Source organism: Rattus rattus, chromosome 9 (genome assembly GCF_011064425.1).
Source record: "Rattus rattus isolate New Zealand chromosome 9, Rrattus_CSIRO_v1, whole genome shotgun sequence".
In the NCBI taxonomy this organism is placed as follows: Eukaryota; Metazoa; Chordata; class Mammalia; order Rodentia; family Muridae; genus Rattus; species Rattus rattus.
Genome location: NC_046162.1, coordinates 85,831,237 through 85,854,261, shown reverse-complemented (window position 1 = coordinate 85,854,261; position 23,025 = coordinate 85,831,237). Strand labels below are relative to the sequence as shown.

The 23,025-nt window shown below is 39.7% G+C and overlaps 1 protein-coding gene and 1 long non-coding RNA gene across 8 annotated transcripts in view; one reads left to right on the top strand and one right to left on the bottom strand.

Moving 5' to 3' along the window:
* Ggnbp2 (gametogenetin binding protein 2) overlaps nucleotides 1-21,794 on the bottom strand; it is a 31,728-nt gene extending 9,934 nt beyond the window's left edge. For 2 of the 7 annotated variants that reach the window (XM_032912680.1, XM_032912681.1), the window contains exons 1-7: nucleotides 21,369-21,387; nucleotides 20,915-21,110; nucleotides 12,175-12,255; nucleotides 10,720-10,973; nucleotides 8,386-8,484; nucleotides 4,447-4,572; nucleotides 4,246-4,359 (exon numbers count right to left, since the gene is read on the bottom strand). In XM_032912680.1, coding sequence (XP_032768571.1) covers nucleotides 4,246-4,359; nucleotides 4,447-4,572; nucleotides 8,386-8,484; nucleotides 10,720-10,973; nucleotides 12,175-12,255; nucleotides 20,915-21,007 — 767 coding nt within the window. In that variant the 5' untranslated portion in view covers nucleotides 21,008-21,110; nucleotides 21,369-21,387. Of the gene's footprint in view, nucleotides 1-4,245; nucleotides 4,360-4,446; nucleotides 4,573-8,385; nucleotides 8,485-10,719; nucleotides 10,974-12,174; nucleotides 12,256-20,914; nucleotides 21,254-21,368; nucleotides 21,388-21,609 lie in introns of those variants that run through there. The other 5 variants (XM_032912685.1, XM_032912686.1, XM_032912682.1 and 2 more) reach the window with 4 other exon arrangements.
* Nucleotides 21,795-21,890: 96 nt separating this feature from the next.
* On the top strand, nucleotides 21,891-22,750 carry LOC116909194. The gene is made up of 2 exons (XR_004389057.1): nucleotides 21,891-22,135; nucleotides 22,214-22,750. It is a non-coding gene; the product is annotated as an uncharacterized LOC116909194 (long non-coding RNA).
* The last annotated feature ends 275 nt before the right edge of the window (nucleotides 22,751-23,025 follow it).

Below are 23,025 nucleotides of genomic sequence, written 5' to 3'. Positions count from 1 at the left end.
GATTCCAGCACTCAGGAGGCAGAATCAGGTGGATCTCTGTGAGTTCAAAGCTAGCCTACTACTCTATAGAGAGAATTCCAGGGAAGCCAGGGCTACTCAGTGAGAGCCCCCCGCCCCCCAAAAAAGCTAAATAAGACAAATATGAAGGTTCCTCAAAATAAAAACTTGAGGCAAGTGAGACGGCTTGGTGGGTAAATGCACTTGCTGCCAAGACTGGAGTCCTGAGTTTAACTTTTAGGATATATATGATAGAAGGGAACTGTGATGGTTTGTATATGCTCAGCTCAGGGAGTGGCTTGATTAGAAGGTGTTGGAGTAGGTGTGTCACTGTGGGTGTGGGCAAAAAGACCCTCACCCTAGCTGCCTGGAAGTCAGTCTTCTATTAGGAGCCTTCAGATGAAGATGTAGAACTCTTGGCTCTGCCTGCACCATACCTGCCTGGATGCTACCATGCTCCCACCCATGATGATGATGGACTGAACCCCTGAACCTGTAAGCCAGCCCCAATTAAATGTTGTCGTTTATAAAACTTGCACTGGTCATGGTGTCTGCTCACAGCAGTAAAACCTAAGGCAGGAACCAATTTCTAGAAGTTATCCGATGACCTCTGTATGCACTCTTTAGTGTGTGCATGCCCACAGTACACCAATCCAAGTAAATAAAATGTAATTTAAAAAAATAAAACTACCATGATTGAGGAATCCCATTTCTAGGAATAAATTATGTATGTTTTGCAAGCCCGCATTCACCATAGCAATATTTGTGATAACTAAGACATGGAAATAATCTATAGTTCATCAATAGATGAGTAAAGGAGATGTCTCTCTCTCTCTCTCTCTCTCTCTCTCTCTCTCTATATATATATATATATATATATATATATATATATATATATAAATATGGACATTATCCAACTTTTAAGAAGGAAGACAGCTACAAGCGTACTCATATATACATAAAATAAATAAGCAAATATTGAGAAAGCAAGTGAAACAGATCCTCAAAAACAAAGACAAAGTTAAAAGTTGAGAGACAAGGTTCTGCAAACACTCTGACATTACTATACTGTCAAATATATTCCTAAGCAAACAGTACTATGTTGTCAATCCTTACAATTTAATCTAATCCCATAATAAACCCTATACCAATACTGTTACTATTTTTAGCCAGATAAAGTGGCATATCCCTTTAAGGACTACACTTCAGAGGCAGAGGTAGGTGGATCTCTCTGAGTTCAAGTCCAGTCTGGTCTACAGTAAGTTCCTGGATAAACCAGGGCTACACAGAGAAACTCTGTTTCAAAAAACAAAACAAAACCACCACCACCACCACCACCACCACCACCACCACCACCACCACCACCACCACCACCACCACCACCCAACTCTATTGTCTTAAACACTTAGGCATGGCTCAGAAGCTAACACGTGTTGCTCTTACAGGACACAGATTTGTTTTCAGCGCCCTCATCAGGGAACCCAACACCCTCCCCTGGCTTCTGTAAGCACTGCACGCATGTGATGTACAAACATATATTCAGTCCCACGTACATACACATAAAATAATGTAATTAATCTGAGAGAGCTCCATGTTACGTTAGGTGCTTCCTCGCTTCCTCGGCTGAGTAATCTGAGTTCAAACCCAGAACCCGTGTAAAGGTGAAAGGAGAGAAGTGAGCCTCTCACCACCATACAGGAAGGAGAACCCGTGTAAAGGTGAAAGGAGAGAAGTGAGCCTCTCACCACCACAGAAGGAGCTGTGGTATAGGTATCCATGCACAAATATTATATTTACAAACAAACCAAAAAAGAAACGTCATAAAGCTTTAATGGGTAGAACAAATTCTATGCAATCTCAACTTCTTTTCTAAATATAAAATTACTCTTTTAATCAAATTTTTCTTCTCATTCTTAGGATATTTATAAAATACTCTATTATCACCTAATTAAAAGCCAAAATATAGGAAACTTTAAAACATTAAATTATTATAAATTATTAAAACACCCCTAAAGACACTTTCGGGGTGAAGCAATTCATATTTAAGGAGGAAGGACAAAAACTTTATGTCATTTAGTCTCCCCTCTCAAATTCAAACCATCAATATATTGTCTACATTTTGAAAACCAATCAAAAAAGGCAAAGATGGGGCTGGGGATTTAGCTCAGTGGTGAGCGCTTACCTAGGAAGCGCAAGGCCCTGGGTTCGGGTCCCCAGCTCGAAAAAAAGAACCAAAAAAAAAAAAAAAAAAAAAAAAAAGATGAGAAAGTTTATAACAAAAAAAAGGAGCTGAGTATGCAGTTCATTAATTCATGACTTTTTTTTTTTTTTTTAAGCTGAGGACCAAACCCAAGGCCTTGCGCTTGCTAGGCAAGCACTCTACCACTGAGCTAAATCCCCAACCCTTCATGACAATTTTTAAAACATGGATTTGGGGGCTGGAGAGATGGCTCAGCGGTTAAGAGCATTGTCTGCTCTTCCAGAGGTCCTGAGTTCAATTCCCAGCAACCACATGGTGGCTCACAACCATCTGTAATGAGATGCTCTCTTCTGAAGAGAACTACAGTGCAATAACATAAATAAAATAAATAAATCTTTAAAAAAAAAAAAAACATGGATTTGGGGCTGGAGAGATGGCTCAGCAGTTAAGAGCACTGACTGCTCTTCCAGAGGTTCTGAGTTCAATTCCCAGCAACCACATGGTGGCTCACAACCATCTATAAATAAAATAAATAAATCTTTAAAAAAAACAAACAAACAAAAAAAAACATGGATTTTTGTTAACACATGTGTTTATAATTCTTTTTGCTTTGTTTTTTGAGACAGGGTTTCTGTGTAGCCTTGGCTGTCCTGGAACTGGCTGGCCTCAAACTCCTCCTTTGCCTGCCCCTGTCTCCCAAGTACTGAGATAAAAAGCATAGCCACCAGGCTATAATTCTTCTTTTTTAAAGTGAACCCGAGGCCAAATGTAACAAATCTGTAATAGCAGAGCTTTCCCAATAACACCAACAAAAAAACAGTATCCACTAGATGTTTCCTTTACCAGTTTCTCTCCTTCCTAAGGGATTCCAAATGCTAAGGGCACTTAGAAAATTCCTTTGTAATAGTATTATATAAAGAAAACTATGAGGTTACAAGAAACAAATATATTCTAACTCTAAATATTTAAAGATTCTAACAAATAATTACAGAAGATGTATCTCCAATGAGAAATCAAAAAGCTGGGGTTGGGGATTTAGCTCAGTGGTAGAGCGCTTGCCTAGGAAGCACAAGGCCCTGGGTTTGGTCCCCAGCTCCGAAAAAAAGAAAAGAAAGAGAAATCAAAAAGCTTTTGGGGTGAAACACGGTCTCCTGTCTCCCAGGCTGCCCTGAACTCACCATCACCTTGCCTCTCCCTCCCAAGCACTGGGATTACAATGTAGTTTAACCAGGCCTAATTTATGCTAGGGCTGGGGGTCAAACTCTTCATGCATGTTAGGCAAGTACTTTACTAACTGAGCCACACAACTCTAGGCTGAAACCTGCTAATTTAATTTTGAAAATCTATCAAGCATGATTTTATTACAAAAAACCCAGGAATATTATACTTTCCAAAGTGATTAACTATACTTCAATAGATTCAGTCAACCCGTGTTTCATGAAAGACCAATCTGGAACAAATAGTAAATATTTTAAAAAAGAAAAAAGAAAAAGAGAAAGACAAAAACCAGAGAAACTGTTTCTATGATTGAGAATAAGTACAAACTATTTATGTAAAAGTGCAGAGTTTGACTCCCAGCAGCCATGTCAGGTAGCTCACAACTCCCTGTAACTCCAGCTCGAACGACCCCAACATAACCTTTGGTTACAAGCTACACAAATGTGTGCGCGCACACCCACGCACAAAGTTTAAAATGGAAACAACACTGGTCGTGGTACGTGCCTTTAATCCCAGCACAAGAGACAGAGGCAGGCATGATCTACATAATAAATTCCAGATAGCCAGGGATCATAGAAAGTCCCTGTCTCAAAACAAACAAACAAAAAAACAAGCTAATAATTATAAGAATAGGTCTTTAAAAAGACACAAAAAGACTAACACTCAAGGTCACTTCATAAAAAAATCGCCTACCATGACTCCTAGTGCACATATTAACAGGACAACTGGAATACTGGAAGCCTGTCACTGGACTAGCCAGTGTCAGGCTACTCTGAAGGTCAGACATTAAGATACCCTCCCCACTATGTCATAATGACTTTTGCACTTACCTGTGCTTTCGAAGATACGTTTCTAGTGTTTCTAAAAGACAACTAGAGTCAATTAAAACTACTTCATCCCTGCATTCCTGGGACATTAGTTCCCAAACATCCATCCAACATCCTCTGTAAAAAGAATAAATATTAGTGAAAAGGAGGCATACATGAGGTAAAAGGTTTAAAAAGGCAGAATAAAGGATTGCTTGGTTTTACCTGGCTGTTCCCTGGAAAGGTCCATAATGGAAAATGATCCTACACTTGCTGTCCTTCCTGTGGTCTTCACTACTTCTCTTATCTGTACTTAACTTCTCTGAACTGACACTGCTACTGCTCCCTTCACTGCAGTACAGTATGGTACAAGGCTTAGTGACACTGAGATAACCTGAAGAGATAATCTCTAAGGTCTATGTTAAAATCATGAATTCTTTAACATATTACGGTATTAGTAGATAAATCTGCAAATTTGAATAATAAATTATATATTTAACTATAATACATTGTTACTTAATGTGTTTCACACATTTACATCAAACACTTGACTATCAAGTTTAGTTGATATAGCTTAACATTATTTACAGTTATAAAAATAAAAACTCATTTATATATTAAGCATTTTACAAGCAAATATACTTCAAATGTTCTAAAGCCAAATGGCACTTAAAAAGTGATAGTCTTTTCACCTATTAAACATGGATCAATCTTTAACCAAGTGAAAATTCTTTTAATGTGATCATTAAATGATTAAATCACTCTTATTTACAGCTAGATCTGGCAACAAAACTTTGATTTCCAAGTAGCTGTGAAAGTCACATATTAATCTAACAAAGTACGTAAATTTTATAGTTAATAAAAATAGCATACTAAGATGCATACTCTAAACAGCCTAAATTAGCGAGTACTACATACACACATAATTTCTTTACACTTACTGAGAACTTCCTAGCCCCTCCTCCCAGACCAGTTTCAGTGACACTGGTCATACATGTTGGCTGTGTGGCAGATGTGCATTCCTACACAAATGTCTGTCTATATTCCATTCAGGGAGAGTCTTCTAGATTTTTTTACTACTTCTGAACTGGCTCCTGCCTGATCTTCTACAGGTCTCATTACAATCCTAGAAATTCAATGTCACACCTCCTTAAGATGGTAAGACCCAAGTCTTTTCATAGCTAAATAAGAATTTCTCAACTTTCAGCTTAACAGGTCATTATACAGTTGAGCACTTTAATCCCACTAAGGGGAAAGATCAAATTGAGGTTCAGTTCTACCTACTTTGACAATGAAATGTCAACTTCTGCTCTATCTTGCATGTTAAATACTGTCTCAAGTCTCACATTCCTCTGATGACAGTTAAAATAAGCTACCACTCAAATCAGAGTCTAGGCCTATGCTCTGTATGTCTCCTTTAAGACATGCTTTCTGAAGAATTTCAAAGTCACTTCCTTCTTCTATTCCTGTACTTTCCATCTAAGGCTTAACACAGTACAACCTTGTTTTCATTTTCTATCCACTCCAATCTAGATTCTGCATTTACTCAACCACCATTGTTTACAACAGTGCTGTAAACCAGTGTCTGTTCTGGGGTCCTCAGTGACTAAGGAACATTCAGTATGCTGACCAGACCAATCTGAGACATCCTTCTTTGGTCCCCTCCTACCCATCCAGCCATACTCTTCTGATTAACTGAAACCTCCTATCTTCTCTGCTCTTGCTCTACTTTCTCTCTACACAGTTTTACATTCTGTGTTCTCAAAGTATCCTTAACTGCTAACTTCTCACCTACAAGTCTGGCCTGGATCTTTCTTTCAGATACCAAACTTCCAAACAACAACAAAAAACCTAGGATTTACTTGCACAGCTAAAAGAACACTCTCAGTAAAGGCAACTCAACCACTGTTCTTTATAAAGCTGGAACCCAGTGAGTATACTTTTCTTGGAAAAAGTTTGATTAAAAATCTGAGGCTAGGGAACAGGGAAGAAACATAAAATGAAGACTTAACAGTAAACAATTGTGGAAGCCTTTCAAAGTACTCTACCTACTCCAGGTATTCTGAGTAAACAAGACTATACTCACTGACTACTATCTACACACACTGGGAAATAACTAAAGCTACTTTAGTTAGGCCACACTACCCAAGATCAACTAGCTCCATTACATTAATTTCACATTCAATCAACAATCTTCAGAAACCATTTATTTTCCATGTAGAGATGCTGTACTTGAAAGAGAACATGAAGTTTGTGGAGACTTACTTATTTTTGTAAGCTACAAGATATGAAGATGTAGCCTCATAGACAACTAACAAAAAAGCAAGTCACTGCAGAACCAGAGTAGCAGTTGGAGCAAAACAGGAAGAACTGGTCTTCACAGGAAAACAGCAGTGAGAACAGGTATGTAAGGTGCTGGGCTATCTACTGCTTTTTATTAGTCTTCAATAAACAACCACAAAAGAAGAAAACAAAATCATAAAACAGACCTCTCTACTATGCCATATTGCTCAGCTCGCTTTCTAATGAGAAAATGACGACTGAAATGAACATTTAGAGAGGACTCCTCTAACAAATACAGAGAAAAACAAGTATTAAAGACAGATGCAGTAGTTAGTCCATGCCTGCTGTCTCAGTACTAGAGAGGTACTAACAGGATCAGGAGCTCAAGGTAATCTTCCACTATACAAACTATACAAAAAGTTAGAGGCCAGCCAGGACTACATGAGACCCTGTCTCCACAACCACAGTAACAACAACAACAACAACACATTCCACAAGTATATGAAGCTTGAGAACTACTGTAAAACTGTAAACTGTACAAATGTTCATTGGTTTCAGAGTACTCTGTATTTAGATACTATGGAATATATGGGTGTTGTTCAGATCCTACCTCAAACAAATCCAAAAAGATATTTTTAAGCACCACAAGTGAATCTGAGTATCAGCTGGGTATCAAATTATAATTAATTCCAATAAGTGCTATACCATTGTAGGTATGAAAGAAAATATTCATAGTTTTAGAGACCCATGTCAATGGAGAATGGCAGGATGCCTTTAAGTTTCTTTAAAATACTTCAGCAAAGAAAAAGGCAAACAGATGAATGAAACAAATGTTTCAAAGTTTGTTAAGTGTTGAATCTGAGTAAGATACACAGGACTGCAGGAGTCCCTGCAGTGTCCACTTGTATTCAGGAGGCTGAGGTTAGAGGATCTTTTGAGCAGAGTTCCTGACAAGCTAAGGTGATGATGCTATCTCAAATAATAAAGTCTCTACTTCATGGTCTTTCTACTTCTCTGAATTTCATAGCTTTCATGATTTTTTGTTTATTTTTGAGAGACAGGGTCTCACTATATCGTCCTGACTGGCCTAGAACTTATTATGTAGATCAGGTTAGCCTCACTCACAGGGATTTGCCTGTTTCTGTTTCCAAGTGTTGTGCTACACACCAAGTCCTAATGAAAAAAATTTTAAATATGTTTTTCCTGGGCATGGAAAAACCTGGATATTCAGGTCTTTATTTTAGAGGGAAATAAGTCTATAAAATGGCTCCAATGACAGAGATATTTAACTCAGAACAGTTTTATATCACCTTATTCTTCCCCAAAATTTATTTCAAACTCCCTATAAATTATGCTGACTCTATCCTCCCCAAGAATACTTGGGGCAAACCAGCAAACAACTGTGGCACTGTGCCAGAAAATGAGGGCAAACCAGTATTGTGTATCCAACCAAGAAAACTGAAAATTAGTTACACAAATACACATCACCATAACTGAGTAAGGCTTTTTTTTTTAATCTTTAATAAAATACATTGTCTACTTTTTGAAAAAGTATTTAGGGAAATCTAAAAATAAGAAAGACGAAAACAATTTAAACATGATGGTTACAAATCAAATAATATTACTACTTTGAAAACTTTAAAATTAGTGACATAAATTTCTCAAAATTCTTATCTCCTGAAACATAAAGGAAAAAAACTTAACTCAGTGACCTTATAGTTTCAATTCAGAAAGATCCATAGAACCCAAGAACATGCTATCTTGACATTTGTCAGAATGTAATCCAATTAACAAAACTAGCAAGTTATCCTTTTTATTAAATACGACTAACATTAATCTACTTAACATTGATAGAACATTTTGACATTTATTTCTACTTACCCCAAAGGTTTAGGTTTGTGTGTATCTAAAGAGTGTAACTGACATCTCTTGTTCTTCTTACTTTTTGGAATAGCATCTATCATATCATTTAGTTTGGACCTAGTAAAAAAGAAGCCATTAAAGGTTTATCATTTCACTTTCAAATTTTAAAATTTCTATTAGCTGCCCTTTTGTGAGAAGGTATATTTAACAGAGACATCACCTACCCTGACTTTGTCTCTGTAGTAAATACACAAAGCAGTCTACACTTATTTTCCCTCTCCATACCTAGCCAGTTCAGTTGGAAAAAACCTACTTGACTCAGTGCCTTTTTTCCCTAGACTACAACTCTTATACTGGTAGCTACCGGTCTGTCTGATACTCCTGATATTTTAGACATTGTTTACATGACTTTCACCCATCTTCCTTTCCCAAATGTTATATAAATACTATTCTTGAGAGGTAAACTGCAGAAATTTTATATGAATAAACAATGTTGGACTATCAAGACAGCTCATGGGTAAAGAAACTTGCTGCCAAGTCTGACCCCTTGGGACTCACATGGTGGAACTGGCTCCCTACAGTGTCCACGAACCTTCACACATGACCTATGGCATGTAAGCATACACACGAGTAATAAATGTAAAAAATATACCAAATGTATACAGAATACACACATCCTACATCCAATTAATTAGCAAAGCATATCAACTTTCATAACCCTAATAGAGATCTACACTTATATCCCTTGCCCAACCTACCAACCTCCAGCTTAATCAACTTCAATTTCCCAAATGGTTCCATACTGCCACCATTGCCTTTTACATTCTAGGCTTCACTTACAAGAGTAATCAATCCTTTTAATTCAGAATATCAGATTATGCTACTCCTCTGTTAAAAAACTCTAAAGCTGCTTCTACTTCAAGCTGGAGCTGGAGCTCAGAGGTATTGCATTTGCCTAATACACATGAAGTCTTAAGATCAGTCCCCTGAACTTCAAAATAAATTTCAAACAAAACAAAACAACAACAAACTGGAAGTCCCTACCACCTCCATTAAAACTCTTTTAATGACACTTACATATGTATGTATGCATACATGTATGTGGGTGAGTTCAAGCACACATGGAGGTCAAACAAGAGTGTCTTGGAGCTGGTTCTTTCCTTAAACCATGTGGGTCCTACTGAATCCATTAGTCTTGACAAGAAGTACCTTGGTCTGCCTAGACTACTTTATACCACAAATCTAAAAATCATCACTAAAGCTATCCCTCCCTTATCAACCTACACAAAAATCCTATTTACTCAGTCCTCCAAAGATTTCAGGATCCTATCATTTCTTGGTATCTTTATCACCTGTAACTGATATTGCATTCCCTACTTAACAATGAAGAACCCATTTCTTGATTTCTGTATCTACCCTTGTACTCTCTTCATGATATTTTCAATACAATACTATAGGCCAAATTTCAAGGGAGACTGTGTTGTTCATCTCTGAAAATTCTCCAAGCTTCCTGTGTACTCAAGAGTTCTAACCTTAGCATGACCTATACGGCACTGACGACCACAACTGAATCTTTATTACTCCTCTGATCTCATCTTTTTTTTTTTTTTTTTTTTTTTGATTCTTTTTTTCGGAGCTGGGGACCGAACCCAGGGCCTTGCACATCCTAGGCAAGCGCTCTACCACTGAGCTAAATCCCCAACCCCCTGATCTCATCTTTTATTACTGTTCTCCTCACTCAGCAGACTTTAACCAACACACTCTCGTGGTTCCTTAGACATGTCAAGAAAATTCTAACCTCTGAACCTTTATGCTTACTATTCCTTTTGTTCCTTCATCCAGACAGATGTAGGATCCCTCCCTTTACTTATTTCTTTATCAGAAGGGCATTGACAGATCATTCTTCATATTACTTTAGTCCACTCATTCTCTGTTACCCACCCATCTTTCTGTTTTCTTTCTCTCTTTTTATTTAAAAGATTTATTTATTTATTATATACAAATACACTGTAGCTGTCTTCAGACACACCAGAAGAGGGCATCAGATCCCATTACAGATGGTTGTGAGCCACCATGTGGTTGCTGGGATTTGGACTCAGGATCTCTGGAAGAGCAGTCGGTGCTCTTAACCACTGAGCCATCTCTCCAGCCCTACTGTTTTCTTTTTAACTTATACTTAATACATTATTTGCTTAGTCTCTCCATATGAAATCAGAAACTAGAGGCTACTCAATAAAACTGCTAAATTCAGTCTTTGCTCTAACCAAATATAGAGGTTTCCCTTCATTGAAAGACCTTATTGTTATAAAGTTGTTTGAAATAAAAGCACTCTTCTTAATTAACTATACTTACCCATGTACATAAAATAATGTATAAAGCTTTTTTGCATCAGTCATGCAGCTTCGAGTCAGAGATAGTACTCCCTTGGGCCCTACTGTCAGGGGTTCAAGGGCAGGATTTCCAGACTCTACAAGCTGAGAAAAGAGGCGTTCCACGCTGCGACGACAACCAACACATGGGACAAGCTGAGAAAGTGCACTCAAGACTTCACGTGATGTTACCACCATGGCAATACTTAAATCTTGCTGCTTAAGCATACTATGTCGCTGAAAGGGAGAAAGAAAAATGAAGATTTCTTAAGACATAAAACTACTCTTCTATTACTGTTGGCTTCTATCTTTGGGAAAGAACTAGGCCTGCAATTAATAACTAATAAGTTAGCATACATGAATGTAACCTACTAGTTATGACAAAGAACAAAAATGAATGGAAACCACAGCAACAGAGAAATGGGCAAAACCCCGCTAAGTAACTTCTTCTACTTAAGGAAGGTAACAGTTATGTTACAACTAACACTTCCAGAAAGACAATGAGAAAAGAATATTCAAGTATTTCTTCATTTTTACCATTAACTTTTCAAAATGATCTTTAAAAGTAAAAAGAGTTCTTAAATAATCTAACAACTCATTTCCTATTATCTTAATCGTGTATTTTTGAGAATTTAAAAAGTATCTTATGTCTAAATAAATATACAAAAATTAAGAAATTCATATTGTAGGACTGACCTTAAATATATATTTAAAAATATATATGGTATATATATATTGGTGGTGCAGGACATCAAACTCAGGGCCAAACACATGCTGGACAAATACTCTGGCACCAAGCGACATCCCTGGCCCCAAACAAGTTCTTAATAAAATGTTGCACACCCTATCTTATAAAAACTAAGAAAGATGACCTGATAAAATCAAAGACTTTTAGACCTGTAAAATGTGAACACAACCCAATTCGTTCACATGAGTAATCTATAAATCAGGTACATAACTATATTTACTGCCATAGTAAAAATGAAATCAACTTCAGTACACTATTAATACCTGAGCAAAAGCCTAGGTTTAAAAAAAAAAAAAATGACAAGAAAAAAAAACTAATGTGTGGTGAGAGACAAGTTTTTAATTCCAGCTCATTTGAGGCAGAAACAAGCAGATCTCTGTAAGTGCAAGGCAAGTCTACTCTACATAGAGTTCTAGTCCAGCCAGAACTACGAGATTTGCTCAAAAAGAAATTAGAAGTTATAGCTAAAAAAAAAAAAAAAAAAAAAAAAAAAAAAAAGTTATAGCTAAATATAAAATTTTTAAAAAAGGGGTTGGGGATTTAGCTCAGTGGTAGAGCGCTTGCCTAGCAAGCGCAAGGCCCTGGGTTCGGTCCTCAGCTCCGGGGGAAAAAACAAAAAACAAACAAAAAAATTAAAAACAACAAAAAAAACACACACATGACTGAAAACAATGATTTAAAAACTATTACCTGAATAAACTGCTTTAGTTGTGCACCATTATTCTGATGCCCATCAAGATTTAAAACATTGTCAGGAAATTCCATCACCATCTTAAAAGGCAAGCAAAACAGATATCACTCATCGGAATCTTTGTACACATTCTACAGCATTCTTTATAAAATATTAGGACAGAAACATCTATAAAGCTAGACTGTCTCCTGCAAAAAGGGGTCCTGATATTCAGTATACAAATTTTTCTATTTTAAAATTTCACACACAAACACATGCACATGTGTGTTAGAGGACAACTTGCAGGAGTCAGCTTTTTCATTCTATAACATGGATCTTGGGAATCAAATTCAGTTTTCCAGTCTCTGTGGACACATACCTTTACCTGCTGAGCTGCCCCATTGGCCAAAAGTATATAAATTTCTAAAGCCAGACATAGTGTTGTCATTAGGACCAAAGGCACTAAAGTCAAACACATAGTAGAAATCCAGGCTCTGGCACTTAAGAGTCTGTCAAGACTCTGGGCAAGTTATTTAACCCCTATATTACCTTATTTGTAAAACAAGATTAATAATTTCTAGAATCTACTTCATGGAGCAATTGTAAAAATAAGTTGTATTTTCGAAAGTAGTAGTGGACACTAATATTTAATTAGATACAAGAATTGAGTGAGATGCTTGTAACTGTGGAATATAAGACTTTTATTTGTTAAAATTTATTTGGGGGCCAGTGAGCTGGCTCAGGTGGCCATCGAGGTGCTTGCCATCAAGCCTGATAATTTGAGTTTGAACCCTGGAACCTAAATGGTGAAAAGAAGAGGATAAACTTCTCAAATTGTCTTTTGTCTAATGCTCACTGTGGGACATCTGACCCACCCCTCACCCCAACAAAGAAATGGTTTTTTGAAAACTAAGACATATTTTGATATGGGATATAGTTCGGCAACAGAATAGTAGCCCAGCTAGTACTAACAATCTACTAAAGGTTCTAGGTTTAATTCCCAACTACACACACACACACACACATTCACTAGTAACTTAGAACTAGCATTTATGTAACTTAGTATCTAGTATTTAGTAAAGGTCTGTGCTATGTATAATGAAAAAGGAAGTACTGAGGTATTTATTCAGTTATTAAAAACTACTACCAGAGGAATTTAAGAGGCTCCAGTGTGTGACGATATAAATTAGTAGTTTCACTCATCTGTAACATTACAGATTTTAAAATCCATGAAGTGGAGGGAGGGCAACCCCAGCTCCAAGGTATCCAATGTGTTGGATTCTGCTGTACTATACTCATGTGCACATATGCACCTACAAGCACACCAGCACATGTGAGTAAGACTTTTTTTTTTTTTAAATCTGTGAAGTTATATATCAACCAAGGAAAGAGCTTAAGGTAAGAAATAGGAAGCATCATAAATTCAGAGACAGGTGAAAATGTATGCCTTCAAAACAGTAATATAGGCACATATGCACAGGAGTGGAGAGATGGCTCAGCACTCAAGAGAACTTGTTCACACAGAGAATCTGAATTCTATTCCAGCACCCACATGGCAGCTCACAACTGTCCGCAACTCCAGTTTCAGGGGATCCAACACCCTCTTCTGACCTCTGAGGGCACCAGGCACACAAGTTATGCACAGATATATGTATATATATTTCACACCTGTCTTAACTAAAACAATGTAAAAAATATCAAACATACAAGGGCAAACTATTCCCAGATAACAAGGGCTTCAAATTCCTGTATACCCAATGAGTCAAGATAAAGAGAGCCATTTGAGTTTGCAAAACAAGAATAATAAGACCCACTTCACTGACTGCTGCCTTAAAAAGATCCTTCCCAGGCTGGAGGCGTGGAGTAGATATATGCTTGCCTAGCATGCTCAGAGCTCTCGGTTCAATCCCCAACATTGCATAAATCCTCATGTGCATATAGACACAAGCCTATATAATCCCAGCATATAAGACAGGAAGACCTGAAGTTCAAGGTCATCCAGAGGATTTCAGTCTCACACACTCAGAACTGCATAGACAATTTTGCATGTATATAGCTTACCTTATAGAAAAAAAAGAGTTGCCTCAAACTCCTGATCCTCCTGTCTCCACCTCCCAAGTGCTGGGATTACAGTTATGAGCTACTGTGTGTGGCTTTCTTTTCCAAGTGTGTTTCAATGCACACACTTATCAAGGAGTCAATGCTCCCTGCTTCCAATTCTACAGTAAGTTTATCACTTTGTAAGACTAGCTTCTACCTCAACACAGTTTTTACTGTTTATAAAGTTTTTTCAGGAGAAGGAACGCTTCTTCAAGCTGCACAGACACTAACACTGGACACCCAGAAAGATGCTCAACCACCAAAGCAGCAGCCAATGATACAGATTTGTGGAGAGTGTCACACCAAAAATGAAATAAAATCCAGGGATCCAATCAGATGTAGAAAATGTGGATACAGAGTAATGTACAAGAAAAGGATTAAAAGATTGGTGGGTTTTGGGGGGCTGGACAAATAGCTAGGCAGTTAGTACTGACTGCTTTTCCAGAGATCCTGAGTTCAACTCCTAGCAACCACATGTTGGTTTACGACCATCTGTAATGGGATCCAACTGCAACAGTGTACTCACATATATAAAATAAATAAATCTTAAAAAAAAAAAAAAGGATTGGTGATTTTTGATGCTCAATGAAATGGGGGGAGGAGTTCAGGAGTGTCTTCATTCATACATTTGCCTCATTGATGTTTCTCTTTAATATATAGCATTTAACTTAGTTTACTTAATGACTACAACTGTATACCGATGATTTCATTTTAGAAATGAATGCAATTGTATTTTAATACTTTGTATAAAGAAAATTTTGGTTAAAAAAGTTGTTTTCAATATGCATATACAAAATGCCCTAATCCTACTGCTTAAAAGCTTCCAATTTTCAAGTTTATCAATCACATCTTGTTTCTTCTGCTTTATCCCCCCAGACCCATCTCATCTTTGCTTTTGAAGACAGGATTTGTCTATGTAGCCTTGGCTGTCCTGGAACTCATTTTGCAGACCAGGCTAAGCTTGAAATCAGAAATGCCCCTGCCTCTGCCTCTGTCTCCTGAGTGCTGGGATTAAAGGCCACTGCTCCCAACCAGCCTTCTCTTTACTACCTCCAATGGGTGGACACAGCACCTGCTGCAGCTTCAGTACTTACTGGGTATGCTCTAAGCACTCTGACGTCACCTCTACCAACACTACTAAGTAAAATTAAAGTCATTCATATAATGCTGTAGCTATAAATAACCACTTTAATGTACAGGCAGAATTATCTAATAACATATATTGTCCACTATATTTATTCTAGTCAAACTTACTCAAATTTTAAATAAGCCTGATATTAGGAGCCTTGGTCCAAGCTAGACATGATGGTACATGCTTATAATCCCAGCACACAGGAGGTTGAGGCAGGAAAGTCATGGGTTTGAGGCTAGCCTAGGCTACATTAAAAACAAAAAACAAAAAACAAAAAAACCTGGGGCTGGAGAGATGGCTCAGTGGTTAAGAGCCCTGACTGCTCTTTCAGAGGTCCTGAGTTCAATTCCCAGCAACCACATGGTGGCTCAGCAACCATCTGTAATGAGATCTGATGCCCTCTTCTGGTGTGTCTGAAGACAGCTACAATGTACTCATGTAAATAAAAATTAATTAAAAAAAAAAAACCTACCTATGCTTCTACCTCATCACCATCATCACTCCAAATTTTGGTCCTGAAAACTAAACTAAAAATAGTTAATTTTTAATCCCACAGGCTAGAGATGTGACTCTTGTCTACCACAAACAAGGCCCTAGGATTGACCTCCAGCACTGGGGGTAAAAACAAAACAAAAACAAGCTGTTCAATTAACTCACAGGTTTTTCAGAATCACCTCACAGAATTTAAGAGACTAAGGAATTTAACTGTCAAGCTGGACTTATAGTTCAGAGTATAGCACTTGTCTAATATGAGCGGTCCTGTGTTCAGGCTCCCGAGCACAAGAAAGGAAAATAAAATTAGGTAGTAGTCAGTAGTTTGACACGCTGAAGAAAGAGGATCAAAAGTTCAGGCCAGGGCCAGCAAGATCAGCAGGGCAAAGTGTTTGCTGCCAAACTTGATGACCAGAGTTCAATCCCAGGTACCCACATGTTAAAAAGGAACAACTCCCTCAAGTTTTCCTCTGACCTCTACACACATATGAGTGGGGGTGAAGTATGCATGGTCATTCACATAAACATGCATACAAATAAATAAATGTACATTTGTGGGCCAGTCTAACCACCTTATTGAAACCACATCTAAAAATTTAAAGGCAGGGGGTGGCACTGGCAAGACAGCTCACCAGTTAAGAGCTGCTCTTTCCTGAGGACCCAGGATTCATTCCCAGAATCCACATGGTGGCTCACTAACATCTGTAACTCCAGCTCTAAGGGATCAGTCTTGCTTTTCTGGCGGCCAAGAGCACCAGACACACAGATATACATACATCATGCAGGTAAAACAACCACACACATAAAAATAAAAACTTTTTTTGAAGGTATGTGGATGTTCACTCAGAAGTAGATGCATAGCATATGGGAGATACTGAGTTCAAACACCAATAAAACATAGACACATATGCTGTGCGTTGATACTCTTAACAACTTGATAGCATAACTATCAAGATCAGATTCTTCCTGAATTGGCTGCTTTATATTTTCTCTTGAACTATATTCTCTGCCTCATCCTTGCCTTTTGAACCTTTAGGATAACAGCCTTTTCTCTTAGATTTATTTATTTACTATATATAAGTACACTGTAGCTATCTTCAAACACACCAGAAGAGGGCATCAGATCCCATTATAGATGGTTATATATGTGGTTGCTGGGAATTGAACTCAGGACCTCTGGAAGAGCAATCAGTGTTCTTAACCTCTGAGCCATCTCTCCAGCCGGATAACAGCTTTTTTTTACTTCATCGTCCTCTAGTCAGCTAGTGTATGTCATTTGATGTTTTAAGAGAACGGTAAAAAAAGGGAAAGGCAAAAGGGCTGCTAGCATCACTTTCCCCACTCTTTCAAACCTCTTGCTTGACTTCACCTTAGACCCTAGGCTACCTGAAGGAAGACAACCCTGTAAAGTGCAGGAGGTGAGGTTTCAGGAGTCATCAGTTCAGCTGCATTATGAGAATGCCTATGCAGAGCCACCCAAATAGAACAAGTCATCGCACAGCAATTACTGCTTTGTCAAGTTTATTGCATCTATTACTGACTTTCACTCTTAAGCATCTGCCCCAGTTTTACTGGACCACACCAAAAAAAAAAAAAAAAAAAAAAAGGTTCAGACCATTTCCATGAGCTCTAATCAATTAATTAATCAATCAATTAATATATTTATCAAAATGTCACTTTAGTATTACTCTTTTGTATCAGTCTCATTATTCACAAACAAAATACTTTTAACGTGCATCAGGAAAGTTCAGCAGGCATTAGGAAAGGTAATATTAAAGAGCTGAAAGAAACACACTACTAAACTTGTAGCAAATGCTAAACTCCTGGGGTTGGGGATTTAGCTCAGTGGTAGAGCTCTTGCCTAGCAAGCGCAAGGCCCTGGGTTCAGTCCCCAGCTCCAAAAAAAAAAAAGAAAATGCTAAACTCCTAATCCCCTAGGGTTACCATTTTCTGCCTTTTAACCTCAGACAGTTTAGAACTCCTATCAATTCCTAGTCTATTTATTATTCTTATTGTAGGGGGCACATCCATGCCAGAGGTGCTTATGTAGGAGTCAGAGGGCAACTTGCAGGAATCAGTTCTTCCTTTCTACCATTAATATCCCAAGGAATGAACTCCCATCATCGTACTTGGCAGCAACCACCTTTACCCACCCACTAAACCATTTTGTTATCCCAGTTTACAGTTCATCTGGATCAATCTGAATTAAAAGGGTTATCTTCTAGAAATGTTGCAATAATTCAACAACATGAACCAAGAAACTTGTAAAATGTTCTTATCCTTCAGTAATTCTACTTCCAAAAGCCCAATGGGAAAAAATTAACTCAGTGCATTCTCTATATTCTTACAATATTATTCAAAAATGAGAAGTCAGAACCTCATGGAAGGGTGATACTATGGAATATCATACAACATGTACAACCATTAAAAACATTTTTAAAAAATGACAAAAAGTAGTGGTACACAACTTTAATCTTAGTGTTTTAGAGGCTAAAATAGCAAAGATCATTTTAGCTCAGGAATTTGAGACCCCATCTTTAAAAAAAAAAAAAAAAAAAAAAGGCCAGAGAGATGGCGTGTGTAGTGGATAAAGGTTCTTGCTGTAAAGCCTGACAATCTGTCTTCCATCTCAAAACTTACACAGTGGAAAGAGACCAATTCCCCATCAACAGTCCTGTATCTTCACATATACATCACATATACAATGGCATACACATCTACATGTACACACATACACAAAATGAATATGCATAAACCTATATACATGTATACATACACACACACAAACACACACACACACACCCACGCACGTATAAAATGTTCCAATGTATCTCAACCCTGCCTATGTGCAGTGATAACTAGAATAAACTAGGATAACATTTTTTCTGCAAACAAGATTTCTAAAACCATTTACTCAAAGATCACAAGGTTCCCCTTTGGGTTCCTAGGAACAAAGATCAAACCAAGTTAACTTCAGGCAAACACTGCCATCAAACGTCAACAGACCACTACACAACACACACCTCTGCCTCCTCTTCCCACTTCCCTCCCAACAGGTGTCTTGTTCTATACTCTCCCTTGAACTGGGAGGGATAAGAAGCTTGTGTCCCTAAATGTGGCACAGCTTTACATGAATTTTCAATACCCATTCATTAATGACATTTAATGACAGTTCACAAGTTTCTAAGACAAACTAACAAAATTAATTCCTTTGTGACAAAAATCCATTCCTAACCAAGGAAAAATTATACCTATTACTTGAAGTTATTTAAATAGGCTTAAATTATCTTTGTAATGAGTCTGTAATAAAAGCAAACTTCAGACACACTGTACAAAGCAAAAGCAGGTGACACTAAACCATAGTGTAAGATTATCCATGGAAAAAACTGGAAACTCACATTGTCAAGAATATACATACTTTTCACTTTAAAGTGCTTTATAAAGTAAATATTGATTAATGTGCTACATTCACGATAAGGGTGGTTATGTGAAAGGAGAGTATAAGTTATGTTAAAATTTACAAATGCATAAAATTTACAATGGTTTTCTGTTTTCATATTATATAATTAAAAAAACCCTCAGGATTAAGGGGAAAAAGTGAACCTGCACAGAAAGGTTGTTACCGAACTGAGTTTTTGAAGCTTTTATGGTGAAGGGGACAGAAGGTAATAACAAATGAACTATGACCAAGCATTGTCACACTGAGAAAGAAATCATTTAACTCGTGTTCTAGCTTGTTCTTTTAAGTATTTTAAATATAAGTCCATTATAATTAAAATTCAAGAAAATAAGAAACCATAACCAATACATACAAGTGATTTCTAATACAAATTCTATTTTATGTCAAATCATTTGACTTTTTTTTTAAAGCATGCTTTCCCTTGCAAAGTCCCATGGAGGTGAACCAGTCAATAGCTCCCCTAATTCTTTTAAAGTACTGAACCTCTTAATTGAGGCTGTCAAAAAGAAGGCTCAGACTGGCATCTCCACAATGACTTGCATTTTACATAAAATGTTAAAACCTTCAGTAGATAACTACAAAAATTTTTTTCAGGAAGATAACCGTTCTGCCTGGGAGTGGAAAAGAGTCAAAGGTTGGAAGACTGATCTACATCAGATCACAATGGGCAAGTGTAAAATCCAAGAGCGTCAGCATCAAAATGAAGATTTCAAAACTTGTTCAGAGGAGGTTCATTTAACTGTGGTAAGCAACTGCATTCACTTCCTGCTCAGAATCAACTCAAATTTCTGCCATTTCCTTTTAAAGGAAACAGTACTACAACACAGAGCAGAAGCAGAGGGTCGGCAAAGGCATACCTACACCAAGTAACCATCTTCCCACGTTTGTGTTCTTATATCCACAGCGAGCAGTCAGGTTTTAATATACTTTACACAGTCAGTAATTTGGTCTTGGGCTACTTGTAAACCAAATAATGCCAAGAAGGCCCATTTTGAAGAGTCATGGCTTAACACAATCATTTCAAGAATTATAATGTACTAGGCACTATGAGACCTATTAGGAAATCAAATCATTTAGGTGGAATCTTCACTGTGCAAGAGAATGTCACTCTAGCCTCTGTAATTACGTTTATGTAGTAATAGCTATAGTGTTAAAACAGAAAATACACAGGTAGCAATGCAGCTGCGACATTTTCAGATAATTAAGCCTCCCGGAGGGTAAGTGGTTTCTGTAGAGGATAGGCCCTAAACGCCCCAGCTCCTTCAACCCTTCTTCCAGGCGCGTGCTTAGGCAAAGCAGCGTCTGAAAGGAAGACATAAAGGCCAAGGGTTCTGAAAGGGAGGAAGACCTGAGAAGAGGACCTCCAAGTGCGTTCGGGGCGCTGGATTTGGGGCCTGCCAAGGGTACTAAGGGGGCCACTGCAAAGGCGAGTTTGTGGGGCCTGTGGGAGAGACGGCCTCGCCTAGGAGTTGCAACACACTCTTTCTCTAGTGCGCAGCACTCGGCCTGGGGGAGGGGGAGGAGGGGAAACAGCTGCCAGGGGAGCAGCGGGCCCAACCCGGCCCAGTCCGCTCACCGTGAGAGTGTCGTCTATGTAGAGGGGAATCTGCCTCCTCTCGAAGGGGAACTCCTCCTCCCCGTCCCTGCACACTGCCACCAGTCGCGCCATCGTTCCCGACGCTGCCGTTGCCACCGTCACCACCTCCTCCCAGCTGCCGCTGCTGCCGCCGCCGCTGCTGCTCCTGCCGCTGCTGCCTCCTCCCAGCTCCTGCCTGCAACAGCCAAACCCCGCGAGCGTAAGCACCCGCCACCTCGCAGCACATTCGCCACGGGGGAAAGGGGTGGGGGGGCGCGGAGCAAGAAGGACGGGAGAGCCGCGCTGCGTTTCCCATCACCCGATTCCACACGCGCCCAGCCAATCAGCGCCCCGCAGGGCCGGGACCCGCCCCCTCGCGCCGCCTGCCCTCCCCCACCTACCCCCCCCCGCCCGCTGGCCTCCAGTCAGGGTCCAAAGGAGAGGCGGAAAGGACCTGCTGGCCCCGGGACATCCCCGCCCGGCTCGGGAGTCCGGGCTCCAGGAGCCCATCCCCGCCTCGGCTCCACAGCCCATGCCTGGTGCCCGCCGCTGACCCCTTCTCCCCGGTCGGAGCGCCCCGCCCAGGGTGGCCCCTAGGCTGCAGTTGCCCGGCGCCACCCCGCCCCTGGGAGGGGTCGACCCCGCCTCGGCTCTGCAGAGTTGGGGTGGGGGGCAAGCTCAGACCCTGTCCTCACCCAGGTCGGAGGAGGGCTCTCGGTTCTGACCTTCACTGATTTCGCGGACGCCTCCCTGACCCCCACCTCTGCTCCCCGTTACCGGCTGACGAGGCCCGCGTCAGGGCCGGCCTGGGCGGGAGCGCGGCTGCGAATGCCGTTTCCTCTCCAGGCTCAGTCAGCCGCTCGCGCCACGGGGAGTGTGGGAGGGAGGGCGGGGGACGTGGGGAGGGTGGGGCCGGGAGGGGCCGCGAACTCCAGGCGGAGCCTGCCTCTTCTCGCGAGACCGCGGCCACCTCGCTCGTGTCCCGACTTTCGAAATCGGCGTGTCGGGGTGGGGGGAACTCCCTGTGCCGTCGCGCGCGGCTGGCCTGCGCGGAGGCCCGGATTTACCAAGATGATCGTGAAATAGGGCCAGTAGGGAGGCTGAGCAGGAGTAGCCTGGATCCCTGCCCGTAAAGAACTAGGATCTGCTCTCTGGGGACCGGTGGGGTGAAAAGCGCCTACTCCGGGTGGACGGCGCAGGTCCGGGCCCGATAAGACTTAGGTGAGCGATGAGGAGCCGAGGCGGTCGAGGTCTAGAGAACGGACAGTGAGTGGAGAGACCTTTGACCTTGTTTTCCAGGTTTGACACATGCGGACTTCCACCACTGGAAGACTGGAGGAAAGGGCTCTGCGACCCTGACTGACCCAGAGCCAGCCGCCTTATGGGGACAGCGTCAAGATATCTTGACAGGATGGAAAATACGTGCAGAACCTGTTGTTATAATAGACAGAAAATTGAGCTGTAGTCTATGTTATAGGTTCTGACCAAAGGAACTTCCTAAGTTAATATTAACTTAAGGGACTCCCTTGGGCAAAGTACTGACAGTGGCCAAAGGCCCTTCGGTCTGACCATCTTCCGAGAACCAGAGCTGCTGTAAAGACAATTCCTCTGCACTCTGACCACTGCCACGTTCTCAGGTCCTAGTCTAAGGGGGCCCATTGTGAAGCCAAAAAGATGGCAATTGTTTCGTCTCGATGGCTTTAATGATAAATCCATTCGCTGCTTGTACAAACTGCCTGACCTTAAGGACAGATCGAATATTTTCTGGTAAAATAGGCTAAAACGGTTGTTACTGACCTTTAAAAGTATTTTGATCACATGAAGTCTTTCAAGTCAACCAAAAAAAAAAAAAAAGTCCATAGTGCATCCTTAACCATGTTGACTTATCACATTGTGTGGTCACTGTTAGAGTAGGTGACATAATAAACTGGAAGAACCATTGTGTGTTCCCAAAGGTGTGATTATCTAGTAAGTATGTCTTTAGGCCATATTAAAAGTAGAACAGTTTTATCCTCGGCTTAAATCCAGTTTTTCATGCACTTCTGACAGGTTAGAATACACAGTAAAATTACAGACATTTTTAGAGAATCTTGTGCTTTATGTCTACAACT